The sequence below is a fragment of the Podarcis filfolensis genome (assembly GCF_964270895.1).
Source record: "Podarcis filfolensis genome assembly, chromosome: 2".
NCBI classification, from domain to species: Eukaryota; Metazoa; Chordata; class Lepidosauria; order Squamata; family Lacertidae; genus Podarcis; species Podarcis filfolensis.
The window spans coordinates 118,435,487-118,458,202 of NC_139605.1; the positions used below are offsets into that span (position 1 = coordinate 118,435,487).

The following is a 22,716-nucleotide window of genomic DNA, read 5'->3' on the forward strand; positions in this document are numbered from 1 at the left end:
GCGGTCTGAAGTTTGAGACGTAGAGCTGCACGCTGCGGCTCTGGAAGTGAAACTGAACTTCAATAAAGACTTCCTTACTTAACAACGAAGCGGCGTTGGTCCTTTGTGAGCTGGGACCTCGGGCAGCTCTGACAACGTGCCTTTTCCATGAGAGGTTTGGAGGGTGGCAACACAAGAACGGGCCTTTTCTGCTGTGGCTCCCCATTATAGAATGCTCTCCCCAGGGAGGTTTGGCTGACTCCTGGTTACATATCTTTAGGTGCCAGGTGAACAGGCCTTTGGCTGATTAACATCTGATGCCCTTTTGAATGTGTTGTGGAAGGGGAAAGTATTAGTTTGCCTTTGTTTTTGTTTTTATTATGTATTATGTGTTTTTGATATTGTAAATTTATGTTGTGAACTGCCCTGAGATCTACGGGTATAGGGCAGTATACTTATGAAACAAACAAAGAAATTGTAGCCCTGACCAGAAGAATTTCCATGCAATACAAATGAGAACTTCTAAAGACCTTCTAAAACTGAGATCTCCTGTGAAATGTATCTCTCCCCCCCACCCCACTTCTGCCTGCATCTGAGGTAGGGAGCCTGTGACCCCATAGATGTTGTTGGGCTCCAACTCCCATCAGCCTCAGTCAACAAGGCCAATGGTCAAGGGTGATGAAAGCAGTACTCCAACATCTGGAGTCCCACAAGTTCCCCCATCCCTGGTTTTCTGCACTCTTTAGAATAGGCATCCTACTCCGTTGTGCTTTGCACCCTTTCTAAGCAGCTACCCTGCTTCCCAACTTTTGTGATATCTGCCTGTCCTGCACAGACTCCTGGGTTTGCTTTGCCCTCTGGTGATCCTTTCAGTGTTCATCTGTGCTTAGAGGAAAGAAGTCCAACACAAATAAATGAATCACTCTGAAGACAGGACTATTCTACATATGCCCAAATCAGTTTAGAAATTTCTTTGCAATAAAGCACAATTGCATCCTATGTGGGGGTGGGGGTGGTTCCACATATATGCAAAAATGGATATTCAGTGGTACCTTGGTTTTCGAATGTAATCCGTTCCAGAAGTCCATTTGACTTCCAAAACGACTGAAAACCAAGGTGCAGCTTCCAATTGGCGCAGGCGCCCCAGAAACAATAGCCAACAACCGCATCAGACATTCAGCTTCCAAAAAAGGTTTGAAAACCAGAACACTTACTTCTGGGTTTTCAGCGTTTGGGAGCCGATTTGTTCATCAACTAAGTCTTTCAAGAACCAAGGTTCCACTGTACTCAAACCCTTGGAACAGTGCCCGCACAAACATCCCAGGGATTCCAGGATGGCCCCAGGATGCTCTCATGAGATCTCATGGGGCCGCTCAAGTTCCTGCAAGATCTGGAAAGAACTTCCCAGACCCAGCACACGGAGACAGTCATGCCTCCAAAGGAACTAGAGAGCTTAAAAGCTATTTTTGCACCAAGTTTTCTTGACACAAGCTCCCCTACTTGCTTGCCTTCAACATGCATAGTTGAAAGCACACAAGTTAAATGCATGCAAGATGCTATCTTACTGTATTTTAAAATACTTGTGATAGTGGGAGACCTCAGAAGAAAGGGGGTTCCAAAGATTAAGGCTTTCTGGGAGATGATCTATAATGAAATGAAAAAGGTATTTAAATATACTTTCCTGAAGAAACCAGAGGCCTTTCTCCTGGGCATAGTCGGCCAATTGGTGCCAAAGAAGGACAGGACTTTCTTTATGTATGCAACAACAGCAGCAAGAATACTTATTGCAAAGTATTGGAAGACACAAGAGCTACCCACCCTGGAAGAGTGGCAGATGAAGGTGATGGACTATATGGAATTGGCGGAAATGACTGGCAGAATCCGAGACCTGGGAGAAGAGTTGGTGGAAGAAGACTGGGAGAAATTTAAAGACTATCTGCAGAAACACTGTAAAATTAATGAATGTTAAAATGATGTTGGATTGAAAATAAGTGGCATTAGCAACAAAGTTAATAAGAATATGCAAAAATGAATTGATAATGGATGAAAATATAGAGTTAAATATGTTAAGATATAGAGTTAAGATAAACGAAAGAGGGTAAGGATTTGCTGATTTGATTATTTAAATGGGAATACAAAAAGGGGAGGTGTGAGGAGGCCAAGGAAACAAGCTAATGAGTTTAAAGTTACAAAAAACGGATTTGTTTTTAATTCTTTTTTATCTATTTGTTTTTTGTATTTCGTATTTTTCTTCTTCTTTTTTATGTATGCTCTCGTTTTTGTATCTTTTTCTTTCTATATGACTTTTTTCTATTTTGTAAACCTATGTTTTTGTAAAACCTCAATAAATATCTTTTAAAAAAAACAAAAAAACAGAAGAAAGGGGGTTCCATTTAATTCAGCCACTGCTTGACATTCCTATCTGCTGTGTTTTTATGGATGCATAGACATGCTACTGTGCATTGGTCAAACTCTACACAAAAAGAATTGGTGTGTGTGCTTTTTGGGGTAGTGTTAATTAATGCACACAACAAATGCATGGCAATATTTTGAGTGGGGTGGGGACACAAATGAACTCAGAGCTGCACAAATTACACTTGCACAGATACTCTGCAGCAAATCTGGAAATCAAATGTAGAATTCCTGAAGTATCAATCCCACTTCAGAAATGGGGGAAGTTCATCAGGAACACCAAAAGCTGGAGATCAGTTTGGATGAGAATTTCGGACATAACCCCAGTACTGTTTCACCAAACCACCATCAGGGGACTCTGTTCTTCTTTGGAATGAATGAATGCTGTCATTTAACAGAACATTTCCATTTCTTATTATGATGATCTTGTTGCTTTATATTTTATTAGCCCCTGCAGCAACTGTCTTTACAGTACAAAGCGAACAAGAACAGTTTCCAGGAGGAAACACCTCTGTTTCCCAGGATATAAGATTACTTTAATGGGACACTCCCATACATGTCTATTCAGAAGCAAGTCCCATTGAGCTCCATGAGGCCAACTCTTACAAAACTAGGTATAGGATTCTTTTAAAAACAGAAAACAAGATTATGGGTGGTGAAATATACTCGGAGTCGAGAGTGGATTTCATGCTCTCTATTCAGCTCATAGTGGTGAGGAGGAATGGAAGTTGCCCCAGAATGTCTGCTTTATATACATTATTTACACAATGGGCCCCACATGATTGGCTAATTCCGGGATTCACCTGTAGGCCAATCAGGTTGCGGATTCACTTCCACCTGGAGCTGGATTGGGTGGCTCCTGTGGACCAATCAGACTGCTGCATTCTGGACCCTATTGTTCCAGGACCAATCAGACTGCTGCATTCTGAATCCTATTGTTCTAGGACCAATCAGACTGCTGCATTCTGGACCCTATTGTTCCAGGACCAATCAGACTGCTGCATTCTGAATCCTATTGTTCTAGGACCAATCAGACTGCTGCATTCTGAATCCTATTGTTCTAGGACCAATCAGACTGCTGCATTCTGAATCCTATTGTTCTAGGACCAATCAGACTGCTGCATTCTGGACCCTATTGTTCCAGGACCAATCAGACTGCTGCATTCTGAATCCTATTGTTCTAGGACCAATCAGACTCCTGCCTTTTGGATCCTATTCAACTCAGTACGTAACAGGTGGACTCCATGAGGTCCTACATTTTGCTTATACATATATATAGGGACATGCCCCCCCCAAAAAACCCTGAAAAATAATAAATGGTAGGTTTTTGATTATTTGGAGTATTGAGGGGAAGAGTGGAGGCCAGTTGAGGCTAAGCTTCCTTTCCAAGCCAGGTCCAAATTTTGGACCTGGGCAGACAGAGGTCGCCAAGCTGATGGGTGTGTGTGTGAGGGGTTACAGGAAAAGAGCGTTTTTAGCAAGGTGTGCTGGGAAGGAGAGAACAAATAAACTTTCAGCACCAGGCTTCTAAGAGATACAAAAAAGGTGGTTATTCCAATTAATGTCTTTTTGGGGCAGCCAGATCGTGAGATCAAGTATCATATACAGTGGTACCTCGGGTTAAGTACTTAATTCATTCTGGAGGTCCGTTCTTAACCTGAAACTGTTCTTAACCTGAAGCACCACTTTAGCTAGTGGGGCCTCCTGCTGCTGCCACGCTGCCGGAGCACGATTTCTGTTCTCATCCTGAAGCAAAGTTCTTAACCTGAAGCAATATTTCTGGGTTAGCGGAGTCTGTAACCTGAAGCATATGTAACCTGAAGTGTATGTAACCCAAGGTACCACTGTACATACACAGACCAGAAGAAGCAAGAGATCACCCAAGAATTCTCTGGAAAACTGTACACATTTTCACAATGGTGCTGTAAAGATCCATCTTCATGAAATACTTCAGACACTTAACTGCAAAATTAGCCGGGTTTTTTTCTCCACTTCTGAGGGCAATGGGTATATTTCAGTCACATTTTGGTATCACGTTATGCATTTTCTGTACCCGTTAACCTGCTGCCTGCAGGGCAATCTGTAAAAATTAACTGCCTCCTTCCGTGTTTAGGAGTAATAAAAGAAATTTTGGAAATCATGTCATTAACTGGAATCCAACAGAGCTCTTCTTGTGTTCTTATGGAAGGGAAAGATGGAAAGACTGCATTTATTCTGGACTCCCCCCCCTCCCCCAATTTTTTAAATACTATATCACCTTTTCTTTTGGAAAGATGTATTTTAAAAATAAATATATGATTAAAAATAAAGCCAGGAATTTTAGCAGGTGAAGCTTGTCATTTAATGGCGCAGGTGCAGAGAATAAGTTGCACCTGCCTAAAGGTATATGAGTTATCGGTTCCTTAGCAAATCAGCTCATCTTCTTCCCATTGCCCACCTGCACTCCTCCTCCTGCTGTTCAGCACACCTTAGAAAAGCAGAGGTTGGAGCCTGTTACGGAAATTACCGGGGTGGGGGCACATCTTTAAAGTTAAATATTACAAATATTATGCCTGAATGTATCCTTTCAACTTGACAGCTCAGGGAAGTTACCTAGCTTAAAAAATAATATAAAAGCATCTCCTTTCCCAGTTTCCTCCATTCCAAAGCTATTTTCCCCTTGAAAAAGGAAGTTCCCAGAGGTGACAATTGCTGGGCTCATTGCTAGCCAAGGGAAGCCAAATCTCATCACCTGACTCGCCTCAGGCTCCAGACATGCAAAGGAACTTCTATTGTACTTTTGGGTGGTGGGTACTTAAGACATATTTGTCTATGCTAATCTTATACCTGAGTCTTGCCCTGCCATGTCTGCTTATGCTAATCTTGTACCAAAGACTTGTCTGGACATGTTTGCCAAGGTTAACTCCTCCCCTTTTGTGACATGTCAGTGATGTAGCAATGATGTACCAATGATCCTGTACGAACTGTATTCTGGGATATGGTGGGAAAGTTTTAAAAGTCTTTGTCACCCCATCCTCGGGGTTCAAATTTGCTCTTTCAACCTGTTGCGCAATAAACTTTGGTCTACATCTATTTGCTGGACTCCTTCCTTTATTCCGCAGGGACCCGCGGGCTCTGCCCGAAGAGCCAGGTGACTGAGCAGCCTCGCACCTAGATTTTTCCATAACAGAGCCCCACATGTTTTATGTATGTTTGATTAGTGAGCAGGGATCTCTGCCCACTGGAAACAGATCTGTTAATGAGAATTCACACAGGGGAGTCATTGTGCATGGAGAAGGTTAACTAAGGCAGTTGTTATGTACTGAGTTGAATAGGATCCAAACTGCAGCAGTCTGATTGGTCCTAGAACAGTAGGATCCAAAAGGCAGCAGTCTGATTGGTCCTAGAACAATAGGATTCAGAATGCAGCAGTCTGATTGGTCCTAGAACAATGCAGCAGTATGATTGGTTGGCAGGAACCACCCAATCATGCTCCAGATAGAAGTGAATCCACAACCTGATTGGCTTACAGTAGAATTCCGGAATTAGCCAATCATGTGCAGCCCATTGTGTAAATAATGTATATGAAGCAGATACTTTGAGGGGACTTTCATTCATTCCTCCTCACCACTATGAGCTGAATAAAGAGCATGAAATCACTTTGCGACTCTGAGTATATTTCAGCAGTAAATCCTATGCACACTTAACTGAGAGTAAGCCCTACCTAACACACTTACTTCTGTTGCCGGAAATATCCGAGGGCTCCCTTGGACAAAAAGTAAAGACACCAACCAGGATAACTTGGAGCAAAACAGCAGCCTGTAGGCTTGGCCTTTATTGAACTGTTGCAACAGGGTGTTCCCCTCACTTGCAAGAGAGAGGAAAGACCCCGAAAAATCGTGTGCAAGGTCTTATAAAAACTTTTTGAAATTCCCCTCCTCTAGGTCAAGCCCACCCCCAGAAACATCATGCATACATTACAGAAAGGAGGGGTTGAGGGAGGAGTTGGTGGTAACCTGAGTGTCTTGTCACCTGGCTAGTTCCTCCTTTCCCCCCTCCCCATGAGTCACTTCCAGGAGACAAAGGGGAGTTTGCAGTTTCCTGCCCCCAGAGGGAGGATCTGATCATTGTCCTTTGTTTCAGTCCATGCTGAATCCACTTCCATATGCAACTTCTTTGTGATCTTGATTGTCTTCTGTCTGGGATCATCAGGGTTGGCATAGCAACTGGGCAGGGCTCCTGTGGATGTGCTGAGACGGTGAAGGGATTATGGCTGACCAGGACCAAGCCACCCCCCTTTGATAGTTCTTGTCATATGGAGTAAAATAAAATGGAACAGTGCAAATCCGATGTATGGTTGATTTTCTATGAATTTATAACAGAAATGTGGCGAATGTAGTGTGTGAGTGTGTGTGTGTGAAGTTTGTACAAACAGAGTGATTGGGGTGGGGGGGTTCCTGCTACACTTCTGAGTAAACATGCATATAGAATCTGGCTGGAAAGGCTGTAATCCACGTGTGGGAAACATTTGACCCTCCAGATGTTGCTGAAATTCAGCTCCCATCAGTTCTGGCCATTGACTATTCTTGCTGGCTTTGCTGGGAATTGTAGTTCATCAACATCTGGATGGCCACAGGTTCCCCTAAGCCAACACAGAGTAAGGTAAAGGTAAAGGGACCCCTGACCTTTAGGTCCCGTCATGACCGACTCTGGGGTTGCAGTGCTCATCTCGCTTTATTGGTCAAGGGAGCCGGGTCATGTGGTCAGCATGACTAAGCCGCTTCTGGCGAATCAGAGCAGCGCACGGAAACACCGTTTACCTTCCCGCAAGAGCGGTACCTATTTATCTACTTGCACTTTGACGTGCTTTTGAACTGCTAGGTTGGCAGGAGCAGGGACTGAGCAATGGGAGCTCACCCCTTCACAGGGATTCGAACCGGCGACCTTCTGATCGGCAAGTCCTAGGCTCTGTGGTTTAACCCACAGCACCACCCGTGTCCCTACACAGAGTAGAGCATCCTTAACCCTGAAAGGCTACTCAGAAACCAACTCATTGAGTTCAACAGGTTTGTACAGAAGCGCAGCCTAAACCACAGATTTCAGGGGTTGAGCTGCAGAAAATGAAGGCATTTTCTTTAATGCATATTTGCCAGGGGGGCTCTATTAAACTCAGCTGCACTTGCTTAAAACAGTGTTTGATATAATGCAAAGCTTAGGACTGTTTTGTAAGCAGGGGAGGGTGGCTGGTTTTAAAAAAGAAGCAAACTTCTGGTCAGTGACCCTGTCACTGAAAGGAGAAAGATCAATGTTGGGATCCGCAGCCCCCGTCGCCTCTCCTGGCCTCGGGGTGGGCAGCCCCACTTGTTATTCACCCGGACATAGAATCATAGAATTGTAAAGTTAGAAGGGACTCCAAGAGTCATCTAGTTATCTCCCGCTTGGACTACTGCAATACGTTGTACGTGGGGCTACCTTTGAATGTGACCCAGAAACTACAACTAATTCAGAAAGCGGCAGCTAGACCAGTGACTGGGAGCGGCCGCCGAGACCACATAACACGGGTCTTGAAAGACCTACATTGGCTCCCAGTACGTTTCCAAGCACAATTCAAAGTGTTGGTGCTGACCTTTAAAGCCCTAAACGGCCTTGGTCCAGTATATCTGAAGGAGCATCTCCACCCCCATCGTTCTGCCCGGACACTAAGGTCCAGCTCCGAGGACCTTCTGGCCTCCCTCACTGCGAGAAGCCAAGTTACAGGGAAACAGGCAGAGGGCCTTCTCGGTAGTGGCACCCGCCCTGTGGAACGCCCTCCCACCAGATATCAAAGAGAACAACTACTACCAGACTTTTAGAAGACATCTGAAGGCAGCCCTGTTTAGGGAAGCTTTTAATGTCTGATGTATTACAGTATTTTCATATTTTTTGGGAAGCCGCACAGAGTGGCTGGGGAAGCCCAGCCAGATGGACGGGGTATAAATAAATTTATTATTATTGTTATGTACTGAGTTGAATAGGATCCAAACTGCAGCAGTCTGATTGGTCCTAGAACAATAGGATCCAAAAGGCAGCAGTCTGATTGGTCCTAGAACAATGCAGCAGTATGATTGGTTGGCAGGAACCACCCAATCATGCTCCAGATAGAAGTGAATCCACAACCTGATTGGCTTACAGTAGAATTCCGGAATTAGCCAATCATGTGCAGCCCATTGTGTAAATAATGTATATAAAGCAGATGCTTTGAGGGGACTTTCATTCATTCCTCCTCACCACTATGAGCTGAATAAAGAGCATGAAATCACTTTGCGACTCTGAGTATATTTCAATTATTATTATTATTATTATTATTATTATTATTATTATTATTATTATTAATTATCGAACCACTTGCAGTGCAAGAATCTCAATATGTGGTCCCCCATTCAGTGTGAAACCATACTGACCCTGCTTCGCTTTGGAAATGTACTAGCAGTTTCATTGCTGCACCACCAGGAGGGCACGGTACACTGCACTTGCACATGGAAGCTCCACTCCAAGAGAGACGTGGCATCTATTAACCTGTGTCTGAGCCCCTCCCTTAAAGCCTTCGAGGCTGACCCCACCCCACATCCCGCAGGGTTCAGTGAGAGGAGCGTGGCCCCTTTAAAAAAAAGAGCTGCCTCCCTACTGGATGCGACATCCGCCGCGCGCACATCCGAACGCTTGATCGCTCCTCTTCCTCCAATCCCCTTAGCTTAAGTCTTGACCAATTGCGGCTCCCGGAGAGCCGGCGTCGGCCAATCAGCGCCGGCTAGTGACGCCGGCCAAAATGGCGGCGCCGTGAGTTTTGGGCGCGCTTCGCTGAGGGAAGCGCCGCTGCCGCCGCCGCCGCCGCGGGGATCTTATATGGCGGCTAAGCGGCGGAAGGCGGCGGCCAGAGCGGAAGGGGAGGATTTTCGCCTCCGGAGCCCCGTGAAGCGGAGCAGCAGCAGGCGGCGGAGACCCGCCGAGGGCGCCCAGGATGGAGAGAGTCCCCGCGGCTCCGAGGGTGAGGCTCCGTGGGGGGACGAGCGCCCCTTGTCCCCGCGGGTCCCCCGAGGCACCGACCTCCTCGGCGGGTCCCGCCTGCCTCGGCGTCGCCTCCGCCTCTGATGGGCGCGCGAGCCGCCCTTGGCTGAGCGGGAGTTTACTCCCGAGTAAGCAGCACGTAGGCAGAGCATCCCCCGGAAGGGTCTCTTACTGTTTCTCTGCCAAAGGTCCCGGTCCCATCCTGGCACGTGCATTCCTCACGGGCTGGGGGAAAAATAATATTAGCCTCATTGTATAACTCGGGGAGGGACAGCCGTGTGTGTTGTTTAAGGCGAAAGCCAGCAAGGGGCTTGTGCCTTAAAAGACTTCCCTACATATATATGTGTATGGGTATGTAAGTATACATACATACATACATATATATATATACAGTATGCACAGTCATACCTCGAGTTGAATGTGCTTCGGGTTGAGCGCATTTGAGTTGCGCTCCGTGGCAACCCGGAAGTAACGGAGCGTGTTGCACCGCATGCGCAGACGCTCAAAATGACGTCACGCGCATGCATGGAAGTGGCGAAACGCGGCATGCGCAGGCGCACCATTGCGTCTTGTGTTCCGTTCGGGATGTGAACAGGGCTCCAGAACGGATCCCGTTCGCATCCCGAGGTACCACTGTATATATATATATATATATATATATATATATATACACACACAGCCCCCCCATATATATATATATATATATATATATATATATATATAAACGCACCCATAGGCACCCACCCATCCACACACACACACATATATATATATATACACACACACACGCATACACCCACCCATAGCCACACCCACCCACATATGTACACCCACCCATATGTACACCCACATACACCCACACTCACTCACTCTCAGGGCAGTTCACAGAACAAATTCACTACGACACCTGCTAGCCTTTACCAGCCGGGTGCCCTCCAGATGTTTTGCATTATACAAGGCCCCCGGTTTGCTTGCTGGTTGTAACGGAAGCAGGAGCCTGAAGCCAGTTGGGAAAGGCTGGTCTGTGCTGCAGTAGTTTTGTAAGTCTTTTAAGAGGCTGCAGCACTCTTTGCACGTTAATACGTAGAACCCATGCAGAAGAGCCTATGTGCCCGAAGGAAAGAGCGCTTCCTGGCACCTAGAATAATAATAATAATAATAATAAAAATCTCGTGCAAATGCTAAGGGACACTTGCAGATCAGTTTTAATTCGAAATTCATAGTTGCCTGTTGCTGCCCTCAATTGCAAGGGGCCCATTGACCCACAAATGGCTCTCTTGGGAAAGTGGCAGACCCTCCCAAGCTAAAGTTCATAAACATCTTGGTTCTTAAAAACTGAAGCAAGCGCTGAAGAACAAAAAGCTAAAAAAATAGGAGTTGCATATGTGCTTTGATATGCTGAACAACAACTTTATTAGGAGGTTTTACAAGACCCCCAGCAATTTTCAAGTGGTTCATGAAAAGCTTGAGAACCAGTGTTTTAAAAAGCAAGCATTGCAATATGCTACAGTAAGAGAGAAGAGAAAAAAGAAGAATAGCTGGTGTCCTATTGATTGATTGTGGCAGCTGTGTTGGTATATTGCCATTAGAACCCTTGCCCCCACAGGTGCAATAGTTGTCCATGTTGCCATGGAGGTAGACACCAGCGTACTTGTCAAGAGACTACTCCTCTCATCACATTCTCGTGCAAAGGTTGAGCCTTAAGGGGTACCTTTACCTTTACCTTTAATGTTACTAGACCTGCAGGATAATTCACTGGTTTTATGTGAATAGATTGCAGCCCGCTGTACAAACATGCATATATCTTTGCCTCTGACCCAGCTTTCCATTGCCATGTAGTCCTTGGAAGGCTACCCTTCCTTGGGCTGAAAAAAGTCCATCCAGTCCCCACTGCCTGGTCTGCATTTTAGAATCAGAGAATTGTAGAGCGGGAAGTGTAGTATTCCTGGACTTGGGCTTAGAAAGTTAACATCTTCTAAGAATCTGGGCTGCACTTCTGTTCTTTCAAAATGGCAAATAGCTTCTGCAGTTATGTAGAGCTCCAGGGAAGCCAATGTGATTGGTCCTCAATCAGACATTTAGGATGGGGCAGAAGAAAACTGATTGAACCCTACTGTAGTTCAGTGGTAGAACACCTGTGTCGCTGAGCAAGAGATCCCAGGTTCAATCCCAGTATCTTCAGGTAGAGCTGGGAAAGACTTGTATCTGAAACCCTGGAGAGCTGGCGCTCAGTGTACTCGGTGTAGTCAGTACTCGGCTAGATGGACCATTGTTCTGACTTTATCTAAGACAATTTCCTGTGTTGATAAATATTGCCTGTACAGTGGTGCCTCGCAAGACGAAAAGAATCCGTTCCGCGAGTCTCTTCGTCTTGCGGTTTTTTCGTCTTGCGAAGCAAGCCCATTAGCAGATTAGCGCTATTAGCGGCTTAGCGGGCTTAGCGGATCAGCTGATAAGCGGCTCAGCGGCTTAGCGGCTCAGCTGATAAGCAGCTTAGCGGATCAGCTGATAAGCGGCTTAGCGGATCAGCTGATAAGCGGCTTAGCGGCTTGGGGAAAAGGGGGGGGGGAACCCCACAGGAACTCGCAAAACATTTTCGTCTTGCGAAGCAAGCCCATAGGAAATTCGTTTTGCGAAGCACCTCCAAAACGGAAAACCCTTTCGTCTAGTGGGTTTTCCGTCTTGCGAGGCATTCGTCTTGCGGGGCACCACTGTATTGGTAAATCTGCTTCAATCAGTTTCACATCTTGAACTGCTTCATTAGGGTACAGAAATCGCGTGTAACAGTTTTGCTTATTTCTACAGAAGTATTTTTGTTTGTGCATGTATTCACACAGAAACAAGTTCATATAAGACTCCGAAACGAAAGCTGCCTGCCAGTTCACGTTTGCCTATATTTAGTTCTCCTTCAAATGAAACTGATGTACAGCAAGAAATCTTCTGGGATCCTCAGTCACCAAGTGCATATAAGCTAGGTATCTACTTATTATCATTCTTATTTCACGGCTGCCTTATTTATATCAGTATTTAATCATTTGGGAATATTTGGTGAGAGACCTAAATGGTCAAGTGCCAGTTTGTCTGAAGGGTCACCTGTTTCTGTATGCACTTGTCTAATCATTAAAAACTTCAGCTGATGGCCTGCTGTTGGCACCCCTAACTTCAGAGGGGAAGTGAGTAGCATCAAGGAGTTGGACTATCTTTGTGCTGGTTCCCTGGTTGTAGAACTCACTCTGTAAGTTCTTTCACTAGGGCGCTATAGGGCTGGTATCTGGGTGCTAATTAAAAATAAAGAAAACATGTCTCTTTCCCTCTTCAAGTATCTAGATACTTAAGTATACTTATCTCTGGATAAATACGCTTCAGGTTGAAAACTTTCAGGTTGCGCTCCGCAGTGACCCGGAAGTAACGGAGCGCTTTACTTCCGGGTTGCGCCACTTGCGCATGTGCAGACGGCCGAAATGACATCATACGCATGCGCGGAAGCAACGAAACGCAACCCGCGCAAGCGCTGTCGCGTCTTGCGTTCTGTTCGGGATGCGAATGGGGCTCCAGAACGGATCCCGTTCGCATCCCGAGATACCACTGTGCTTGATTTTTAGGAGATGCAAGTGAGACTGCAACAAAATGTTGCAGTGTATCCGCCATCAAAGTGTCTGCTGGTCTCCAGTGTACTTTCCAAACAGGGCATTCCACTCTCTCAATGCTGATTCTTGTCAAATGGCATTTTAATTGTGGATTGGATTGATATTTTGTATAGTATTTGTAAACCGCCTTAGAGATCTTGTGACTGAAAAATGGAAGAGAAGATTTACCAACTTTGATTTCCTATTCCAACTCTGGAGCACATTGTTTTAATTTTTTTTACTGCCATCACACTATAATGTGTAGGAAGCCATACACTTAAATATTTGCAGGGGCTAGTCTGCTTCTAAGTTACGGAAATCTCCATCGTCTAGTGATTAGCAGTTGCTAGAAAGGTTTTTGTTTTGTTTTTCAGGCAATGGACAAAAGAAGCAGTTGGTTAGCGGGCATACGGTAGAGATTTCAGAAATTGTTAATCGGATTGCTCCCCATGTAAGTATTACTTCCTAAGGTAAAGCTGCATAGTCCCAATCCATTTTCTTTCTTTTGCAGAAACAGCCTTCATTGTGAAAGGAGTTTCTTCTTGAGAAATTCTAATGTCTGTATAGTTAGAAAGGAAACTTGGATAAAAGTAAACCATATCTACAAATTCAAGTAGTGTAGAGTTAACTGATGTTATCGTTAATATTAGCATGTACCTTTTCACTTTAGGAGATACAAGTGAGACCTGCAACCAACCATTGCAGTGCTTTCTCTTTCTTAACAAGGAGGACTCTTTGTTTGGAGTTCTAGCCAGGTATTCCCTCAAAACAGGTCATTAACAATCAGCATTCTGTGGTTCCTACTCATGCTTGGTTCTCAGTTGGGCTTGTGATGTGGGGTGCCCTCTTCGGTTTGTTTTTTCATCTTTGTTTTCCCCCAAAGCATAGTGTTTCTTTAACCCTGTCAGCAGCCACAACCTGACTTCAGTATTAAAGGGAGTGGGTTGTATCCAGCATTGGTCATAGTCAGAATAAAGCCATTGGAATTAATGGAAATCGCTAACTTGGATCCATTAATTTCACTGGGTTTACTCTGAGTAGAACTTAGTGGGATACAGCCCAATAGTACCATCAGACTACAAGGAAAGAGTTGCATGGGCCATGAAACATGACTGCCCTCTCTTCAAACTCAAATCTGCCTAATTACCCAGAGCAAGAGTACAAGGCAAGCAGAGGATGCTGTTCCATCTCCTCACTCTTGTCATTCCTTGCATGCTCATAGAAACGGGACATGAACAGGCAGTTAGAGCAAGAAGGAGAAGGACCAGAAGGCTCCAGAGAGTGGCACCAAGCCCTCTGCAGCGTTGTAGACCTTGGCATCAATGCCTACTCACTGCACTTTGTGCTCAAGAACTGATGGTGTTCTCTTCCTACTCTTCTACCCCAGTTTCAACCTGAAGTATAACAGTATTTTCCCCCCAACTGTGGCTCCTAAGTTATGCAGCATCCTCCATAGAGAGACCCACCTGTCCACGTCATTGCTTGGTTTTCAGTTGGCAGCAGGGATGTGGCTTTTTAAGGAGGATTTTGGAGTGGGGTAGTTAAATCTCTGTTTTATGGACGTACTCTGCAGTCATTTTGAAATTTTGCCCTTGGTATTTTTCTGTTGTTGGCTGTGTCTCTTGGACTAGGATATTATTTAGAGGGTTTTGCTGGGGGTGGTGGTTGCTGTTGTCAATATTAAGTTTTGTATCTTTATTTTAGATCTTATTATGATTTAAGCGGAAATTGTTTAATTTAGTTGTGTACTTTTGATGTTTTGATTAATTGTGACTACTTCTGTTATGTTTATAACTATGTAATTTTTTTCCATGTAAGTCCCTTGAGTGTGGTTTGAACTACGAAAAGAAGGCATACAAATAAAATTAAGTTTGTATTAACGGTATTGGTGGTAATGCCTGGATTATGTTAATAGTATTGTTATTACTGCTGTTACTATTTCTACTTTTTGATGAGAAAAGCAGAATATGAATGTTGTAATAAATAAATAAATGCTTTTAAAAATAGTTTTGAAAGCTGGTACAATTGATTGATACTCACTTTTAATAACATCCAGGGTGTTCACATATTTGATTCTTACTGTTCAGGATGAAAAACCTGCCTGCTCTGAAGGATCTCTTCTTGGGTTTTGGATTGGTGATGATGCAATTCCATGTACTCCTGGAATGCCAAAAGTACGATGTAGAACAAAAGTAAATGGCGCAAGGTGTGTTTTATTCCAAAATGAATTCTTTCAGAATGGTAATTAAATCCACAAAACTTATAGATATAAAGTTTGTAACCTAAAATAGATTGATTTCCCTCTTCACAGTGGTAGCTCCATGATTATGAAACACTCTGCTGGTGAAGATCTACTGTCCTTCCTCTATATCTGCTATTAGACTGCATTACAGTACAGTGGTACCTCGGGTTACAGACGCTTCAGGTTACAGACTCCGCTAACCCAGAAATAGTACCTCAGGTTAAGAACTTTGCTTCAGGATGAGAACAGAAATCGTGCTCTGGTGGCATGGCGGCAGCAGGAGGCCCCATTAGCTAAAGTGGTGCTTCAGGTTAAGAACAGTCTCAGGTTAAGAACGGACCTCCGGAAGGAATTAAGTTCTTAACCCAAGGTACCACTGTGCATGCTTAGTTAGGAGTAAGTCACATTGAACTTTATTGAACTTCAAGCTCTTGGACAATTAGTGAAAACCTTATAGTTTGAGGCCATTTTTAATAGAATGTAGGTTTGAAATTATCTTCTATTGACTTAATTGTTGCTGTCTTAGTTTAATTACTTTCATTTGCTTATCTGATACTGTAGTTTTAGGTTGTTTGATGGTGATTTGTTGATTGATTTCATTTTGTAATCCTGTGCTTTTATTTGTAAGCTGCTTTGAATACCCTTAGAAAAGTGGGGTAAAATAATGAACTGAAGAGTAAAAAAATGTGCCTCATTTGAGTTACACTGTATGTTTTCTTATAGCTATAAAACAAGCAAGCCATTTAAAAATGCATTGTGTTCCTAATGCATTTTCACCTTCTGCTCATTCTCCTAGAGGACTTCAGTTGAGAAACAGAGAAGAGGAGCTTATGAAGTTGGCAAAGCAATTTGATAAAAGCATGACTGATGCAATCCAGGATCAAAGTGCTCCATGCCATAATACCCACATTTTATCAGAGGCAATGATATCAGTTGAACATCAAGATGAAGCACAGATGGAAAATCAGCAGCACTTCCTTGGAGAGCATCCCCAAACTGATGATGTCTTGCCCTTTGGAGAAGTTAAGAAGAGTGCTGGGACAGTTGAGCACTGTGAAAACAGCAGCCAGAAGTCCATAGATCTTGATGTTGAAGGATCACTCAATGCTCTCTTTGATGGCCCTACCCAGCAATGTAGTGGTCAGCTGAGCGAAGGGCTATCAGATTGCTCATTGAACGATAGTTTGCTGGAGGAAGGGTGCCCTCCAGATGAATTCACAGCTGCTCCTGAATCTGTGATTGAAGATGCACATCAGAGACAAGATTCATCACCTGCTACGAGATCTATGGAACACTTGCCTGCTGAAAAAGCTAAAATGGCTTCTGAACAAACAGTTCCAAGTGCAGTCTCTTCTGAGATAGAATCTGTTGTCTCAAATAAGCTTGATGGGATTGTTGGTGATGATTTTGATGACTGGGGTGCCGATTTGCTGCCAGATGATTCATTTCTAATGCAAATTACTCAGAACCCTGAAGTGATCGATGTTCCACAAAATACTTTAGCTCATACTTCTAACGAAACCAGTGAAACAAAGGAAGGAACTATAGATTCTGAGAGACCTTACGGTGCCCATTGTGCAGTTTTAAATTCCTCTAACAGTGTTCCAGGATCACATGCTGTGGAAAAGCAAAGTGTTAAGATAGGAAAGGCAAAGGGTGTTCTGCATGACGATTATAATTTAAAACCCAATAAACTAAATTCCGTTTCTAAAAGGCAAAACAAAATTTCTGCTTCAGTGAAACCTGAAAAGGAGAGTATATGGGAAGGTTTTACTCAACTAAAACCTGCCACTGGCACCAGTTCTTCTGAAAAAAAAGCTGCTTTTTCAGTACATTCTGATGCCCCTGCATTACGGACTGAAAAATACAGAAATGGTATGCACAGTATATGCCATCAGTCATCTACGGTTTCTGCCAATACAAGGCCTCACGACCTAAGGAAAGTGGCTAAGCAAGCCAGCACAGGTCATCTAAAGCAGATGGAAGTGACAAAGAGGAATGTGTTTTCATTTGATGATTGGAACGAGCCTAGGTTCTCGGATCAAGTTTTAGAATTGTTTTGTGATTCCGATAGTCTTTGGGGCACAAGTTGTGATGATGCTGATGACGATGACTTGCTTTATCAAGTCTGTGGGGATGTAGAAAAAACTAGTCTGAGCCAAGTTGCGGTGAAAGAGAATGAAAAAGCTAAATTGGTGATAGGAAATGCTTCCAAGTTAGAGGTTGGTTCTTGCCTCTCAGGACCCACGCAAGAACTTTCTAACGTCCCACAGCCTCAAAAGAGCCGTATGGGTAGGAAAACCTTCTCGTTCCATGCTCCTGCTACAGCTACAACACTACGTATGAACGAGAGCTGTTCAAATACTTCTGACAAGCACAGATGGGCACAGTGTAACACGAACAACATAAACAGTGTTCCAGGGAAACTCAATAGGTCAAGTTCAGTGCCTGGAGACTGTTTCACTTCTGTAACTGACTCAACTACTCTCTCAAATATGTGTCTGAGTGTTAATAATATACGGTGGCAGAAGGACCTGTGCCATGTAAGCAAAGTACAAAATAGTGGCAGTATTAATCAAGTGCCAGCTGAGAAATCAAAGTATGCGTTCAGGAAGAGCTATAGTTCCCAAGACCTAGGAATGGACCATAAAAATGTAAATGCAGGCAACCTTTCAAGAACAAATGTAGCGTTGGGGGAAAGCAAGAACCCACCAAATGTCCTGCTTCAGACAGTGAAGAACCTGAACACAAAGCCAGTCTTTAAGAGGCACCTCTCTGAGTGTTTCTCCCAGTCTGAAACAGGTAGGTTTCAGAATAGCAAGCTGACTGTTAGTTTAGATTTCATTTTAAGCATAAATGACTGGAAAGGTTTTCAGGGTCAGCTGATGTCTTTTTAGGCAGTCCTGAAAAACAAGATTTCAAAATTATTTCCTTATTCCCCTGCTCACGTGTCGACACGTGATATCCATCAAAGAGACGTAAGATTTCTGAAATTCTTTGGTTTTTTGAAGCTCAGCGACTTGGTTCACACAAAACATTGAGCCAACTATGGTTTGTTTGTATATCCAAACCTACCCCTGGCAAGTTAACTATGGTTTATTTCTAGACAACAGATCAGAATATGAAACAGAAGTCACCAGACCCTTATATATAGTGAGAGGGTGGGGAGGGGTATTACTCAGGTTTACGTCAACTGGTTTACCACGCCTATCAGCCAATCACCCATTCCCATCACCCTTCTGAGTAATACCCCTCCCCACCCTCTCACTATATATAAAGGTCTGGTGACTTCTGTTTCAGTGTATCTGCAGAAGTGTGCATGCACACAAAAGCTCATACCAATAACAAACTTAGTTGGTCTCTAAGGTGCTACTGGAAGGAATTTTTGTACTATTGTGGGTTACTGATGCAAATAAATGTTTTGCTAGGTTATCGTGTCCCAGTCTTGCAACTTCTGGTTATGTCTTCTCCCCCATCAACTTTTGTTATCATATTTATTTAAAACTCACATTATACGTGATCCATACTTTTGTAAAATCCAGAAAAGTTTCTCTTCCCAGTTTTCACTATTCCCTTTTCTGGTATTGGACAGTACCTTGGATTCCGATTCCTAATCATTCAATTGGAAGAGCATGAGAATTAATATCAGGGTCATGGTTTTGAGCCGCACATTGGGTGAAAGATTCCTGCATTGCAGGGGTTGGACTAGATGATCCTCATGGTCCCTTCCAACTCTGTTTCTGTAATTTATGATCTAATTGAAGAGCTGACTTACAAATGCATTAGAACCATCAACCTTCACTTTGCTCAATGGACATCGACGCAACGGGCTTTGTATTTGTTGCATTAATGCATTGAAAGACAAACTTTACTACCTTCAGATCATGACGCTTAATAATTCAGTTACTAATGCATGTCTACTTTTGCAGAACAGAAAAGCAGAAAGTGTTCTCAGGAAGAAATTGCAAGGAAAAAGCAAGAAGCTCTTGAGCGGAGAAAATGGAAAATGCAGGCATTGCTCAAAAATACAGCACCTACCTGAGCTGGCAGATTTGGAAATGGAGGAGTTGGCAGAAGATGGGCAGGAGAATAATCAAAGACACTAAGCAGACATTATTATTCTGTCCTTCTGCCTATTTTTTTCACCTTGCTCTGTCTAGATTCTTAAAAGAAATACCGATAACTGACAGGCAAGGAGCTGCTCTATTTTGTTTTGAGTTTTGAAACACTATTATTTACATATGTGAATGGTTTTGCTGGTACTCAGTTACTTTGCTTAACAAGAAGCTTGGCATCAGCTGTGCCATGTCAAAGATGTGACAGTTTTTATCTGGGAATATGTGAAAAGTCCAGTGTCTCAAGGTATTTGAATTGAATAGCAATCTGGTTGCGAACCCTTTCCCAATACAAAGCAACTCCTATGCCATTTATTCCAGGGCTTTTGTTGGCATTGTTAGTGGCATGTAGCCATAGAATAAATGAAAAACTGCCATGTTTAGCCTAGACATCTATTCACAGCTCAAGACCATTTTAATTTTTGGGTTGCCACAGCAGTATAGGGGGAAGTGATTTTTTTATTTTGTGAACAGACAGTACAACGAAGGAAAGTTTTCTAAGATTTATTTATCTTTGTAAATTACGTATACTTTGTAAAATGTGATTAAAAATGGCAACTGCTTCTATCACGTTGCTCTTTTCGGATCCATAAGTGGGAAATGCTTCATATAAAGAATCAGCATCATATTCCCTGCCAGGAAGTTGTGCTACCTGCATTATGTGGTGAGCTCCAATAGATGAACTCTTACAGCCCAGCTGGGGAAATTATGGGCCTCCAGATGTAATCCAAAAACATCCCTCACCATTGGCCATCATCATCCCCATCATCCCTCACCATTGGCCATGCTGCCTGGGGCTGATGGGAGTTGGAGCCCTACATCTGGAGGCCCATAGGTTCCCTATATCGACAGCAAAGTCTGTTAGCAACAAAATGTTTTATAGCAGTAATAATAATAATTTTATTATTGATACCCAGCCCATTTGACTGGGTTGCTCCAGCCGCTCTCTGAGGCTTCCAACATACTTAAAAACATAATAAAACATTACATATTAAAAAGCTTCCCTATATAGGGCTGCCTTCAGATATCTTCTAAAGGTTATATAGTTATTCATCTCCTTGACACCTGATGGGAGGGCATTTCACAGGAAGGGTGCCACTGCTGAGCAGGCCCTCTGCCTGGTTCCCTGTGACTTTAATTCTCAGTGAGGGAACCGCCAGAAGACCCTCGGAGCTGGACCTCAGTGTCTGGGCTGAACAATGGGGGTGGAGATGCTCCTTCAGGTATACTGGGCCGAGGCCATCTAGGGCTTTAAAGGTCAGCACCAAATTTTAAATTGTGCTCAGAAACATACTGGGAGCCAATGTAGGTATTTCAAGACTGGTGTTGTATGGTCCCGACAGCCACTTCCAGCCACCAGTCTAGCTACCACATTCTGGATTAGTTGTAGTTTCCAAGTCACCTTCAAAGGTAGCCCCACGTAGAGTGCATTGCAGTAGTCCCAAGTGGGAGATAACCCTCTGGTGAGAGAGTGCAGGCAGGTAGGGTTTCAGCCAGCATACCAGATGGAACTGGTAGACAGCCGCCCTTGTAGACAGCTGTCCTGGACACAGAATTATCCGGCACCTCCATGGCTTTTTCATTGGCTTATGTCAGATGTACAAGATGTCAACCGTACTCAGCCAGTAGATCCTGGCATGAATTCTGGTCGATCGCCACCTGCCTTCACTGGAGATGTGCCTGAGCAGCCACCGCCTCCTCCAGAGATCCTCTAGTGGGAAGGGCTGCTTTGACACTGCACACATGCCCATCCTTGCCCCATTGGAGGAAGCAGCCAGTGTTGGGGAAGCAGCCCCGCACGCATGCCCACCCTGCACCCATCCCTGGGTGGTAGATCACTGCCAGTTTTTATATTGGACCATGATCACAGTCAACTTCAAGTTGGACATGGCTGGCTTATGTGATGTTAGCTTCACAAAGAAAGTGGTGGTCTCATTTCATTTCTACGGGTTGAGTGGGGATGCAGAAGGCAAAGGATGTTGGAGGCCTCTTAGCAATGGCCTGTGGAGCTGAGACAGTTGTCCAAATGGGCTGGGCCCCCTTGCACTTGTCTTCTGAAGCTGAGCAGTGCCTACTCAGGATGGCGAACGACTACGCTTGACAGCCAATGCACTGGTGGGGAGCCGGTGGCCCACTAGATGATGCTGGACTGCAGCACCCTGCATCTTTGATCATTGGCTGACTACCCCTCACCAGCTGGGGCTGATGGGAGGTGGAGTCCACCAGCAGCTTGAGGGTCTACAGCACGGGTGTCAAACACAAGGCCTGCGGGCCGAATCCGGCCCGCCAGACCTCGTCATGTGGCCCGTGTAGCCGCCGCCGGCTGCCAGCCTTCACCTTTTATTCTCGCTTTTTTTTTTTTTGACACAAGAAAGCCGCCTCTTCAGCGCATGCGCGGCAGCCTACAAGCCAGAGAACATCTGCCCTCTAGCGGCGCCGGCCGTTCTACACAGGAAACCTCCACTTGTTTTTATATTGAGTGCATGCCATAGTCCTACAGATACAACTGGCCCTTTGAGGGTGGCCAAACTGCTGATGCGGCCCCCGATGAATTTGAGTTTGACACCCCTGGTCTGCAGGCTCCCTACCTGTGGTTTAGTACTTGTGAGTTCTAGCCTCTGGCTAATGATTTACCCTGACCTGGTGCAAGCTGTTCTGCACATAGGAACCTAGCGTAGATGGGTGAGAAGAATCCTTAGTGATCTCAAGCTCTACAGCAATTCATTAGTGAGGAATAATGTTGATGGGGGAAGAAATGGGGGGGAAGCTTGTACCCTTTCAGGGATCCTCGTATTCATAGTATAACTTAAGGGCACGTAGGTGGTTACAGAGTATGGCTTCTCTGCCATCTCCCTACTGCTAGCTGGGGAAAGGATTCTTACGATTACATATACAAAACTCAAATCTGGAGGCCCCCCCAACCTTCTAGAGAAGATTTATGGGGCTCATTGACTCATGGGGAGAGGAGACAGAGGGGTTATCTTGTGCAGGTAGAAGTCCTTGTGCGAATGAAACAACTTAGTTTGGATACAACCCTAGTTTTTAACAATCTGTTGGCCACCTTGAAGGAACAGGTTACCCAAACCTGTCTGTACAAACTCCTGCACCAGGCCCCAAAACTCCCCCAAAATTCCCTAATTTCATGGATCCATTAGCTAAAATCCATTAGCTTGAGCTAACCCAGCTGTATAAACAAAGCCTTCTCCTCTCTCATTCCAAAGATAAGACTTAGTGGATGGCCTTGTCAGTTCCGAGTGGACCCGGGATGGCACATCTGGGTCTTATCTTACATCCTGACCACACTGACGCACAGACCTTG

The 22,716-nt window shown here is 44.3% G+C and overlaps 1 protein-coding gene across 2 annotated transcripts; it reads left to right on the forward strand.

The window, feature by feature from the left end:
• The first annotated feature begins 9,144 nt into the window (after positions 1 to 9,144).
• ETAA1 (ETAA1 activator of ATR kinase) lies at positions 9,145 to 19,964 on the forward strand. Of its 2 annotated transcripts, none has more exons than XM_083599195.1 (6): positions 9,145 to 9,394; positions 12,252 to 12,389; positions 13,415 to 13,491; positions 15,128 to 15,246; positions 16,079 to 18,084; positions 19,212 to 19,964. In XM_083599195.1, exons 1-6 carry the CDS (start codon positions 9,253 to 9,255, stop codon positions 19,322 to 19,324), a joined length of 2,595 nt encoding a protein of 864 aa, XP_083455321.1. In that variant the 5' UTR covers positions 9,145 to 9,252; the 3' UTR covers positions 19,325 to 19,964. The 2 variants fall into 2 exon arrangements, with proteins under 2 accessions (XP_083455321.1, XP_083455320.1); XM_083599194.1 differs by having other exon boundaries at positions 9,166 to 9,542.
• Positions 19,965 to 22,716: the final 2,752 nt, after the last annotated feature.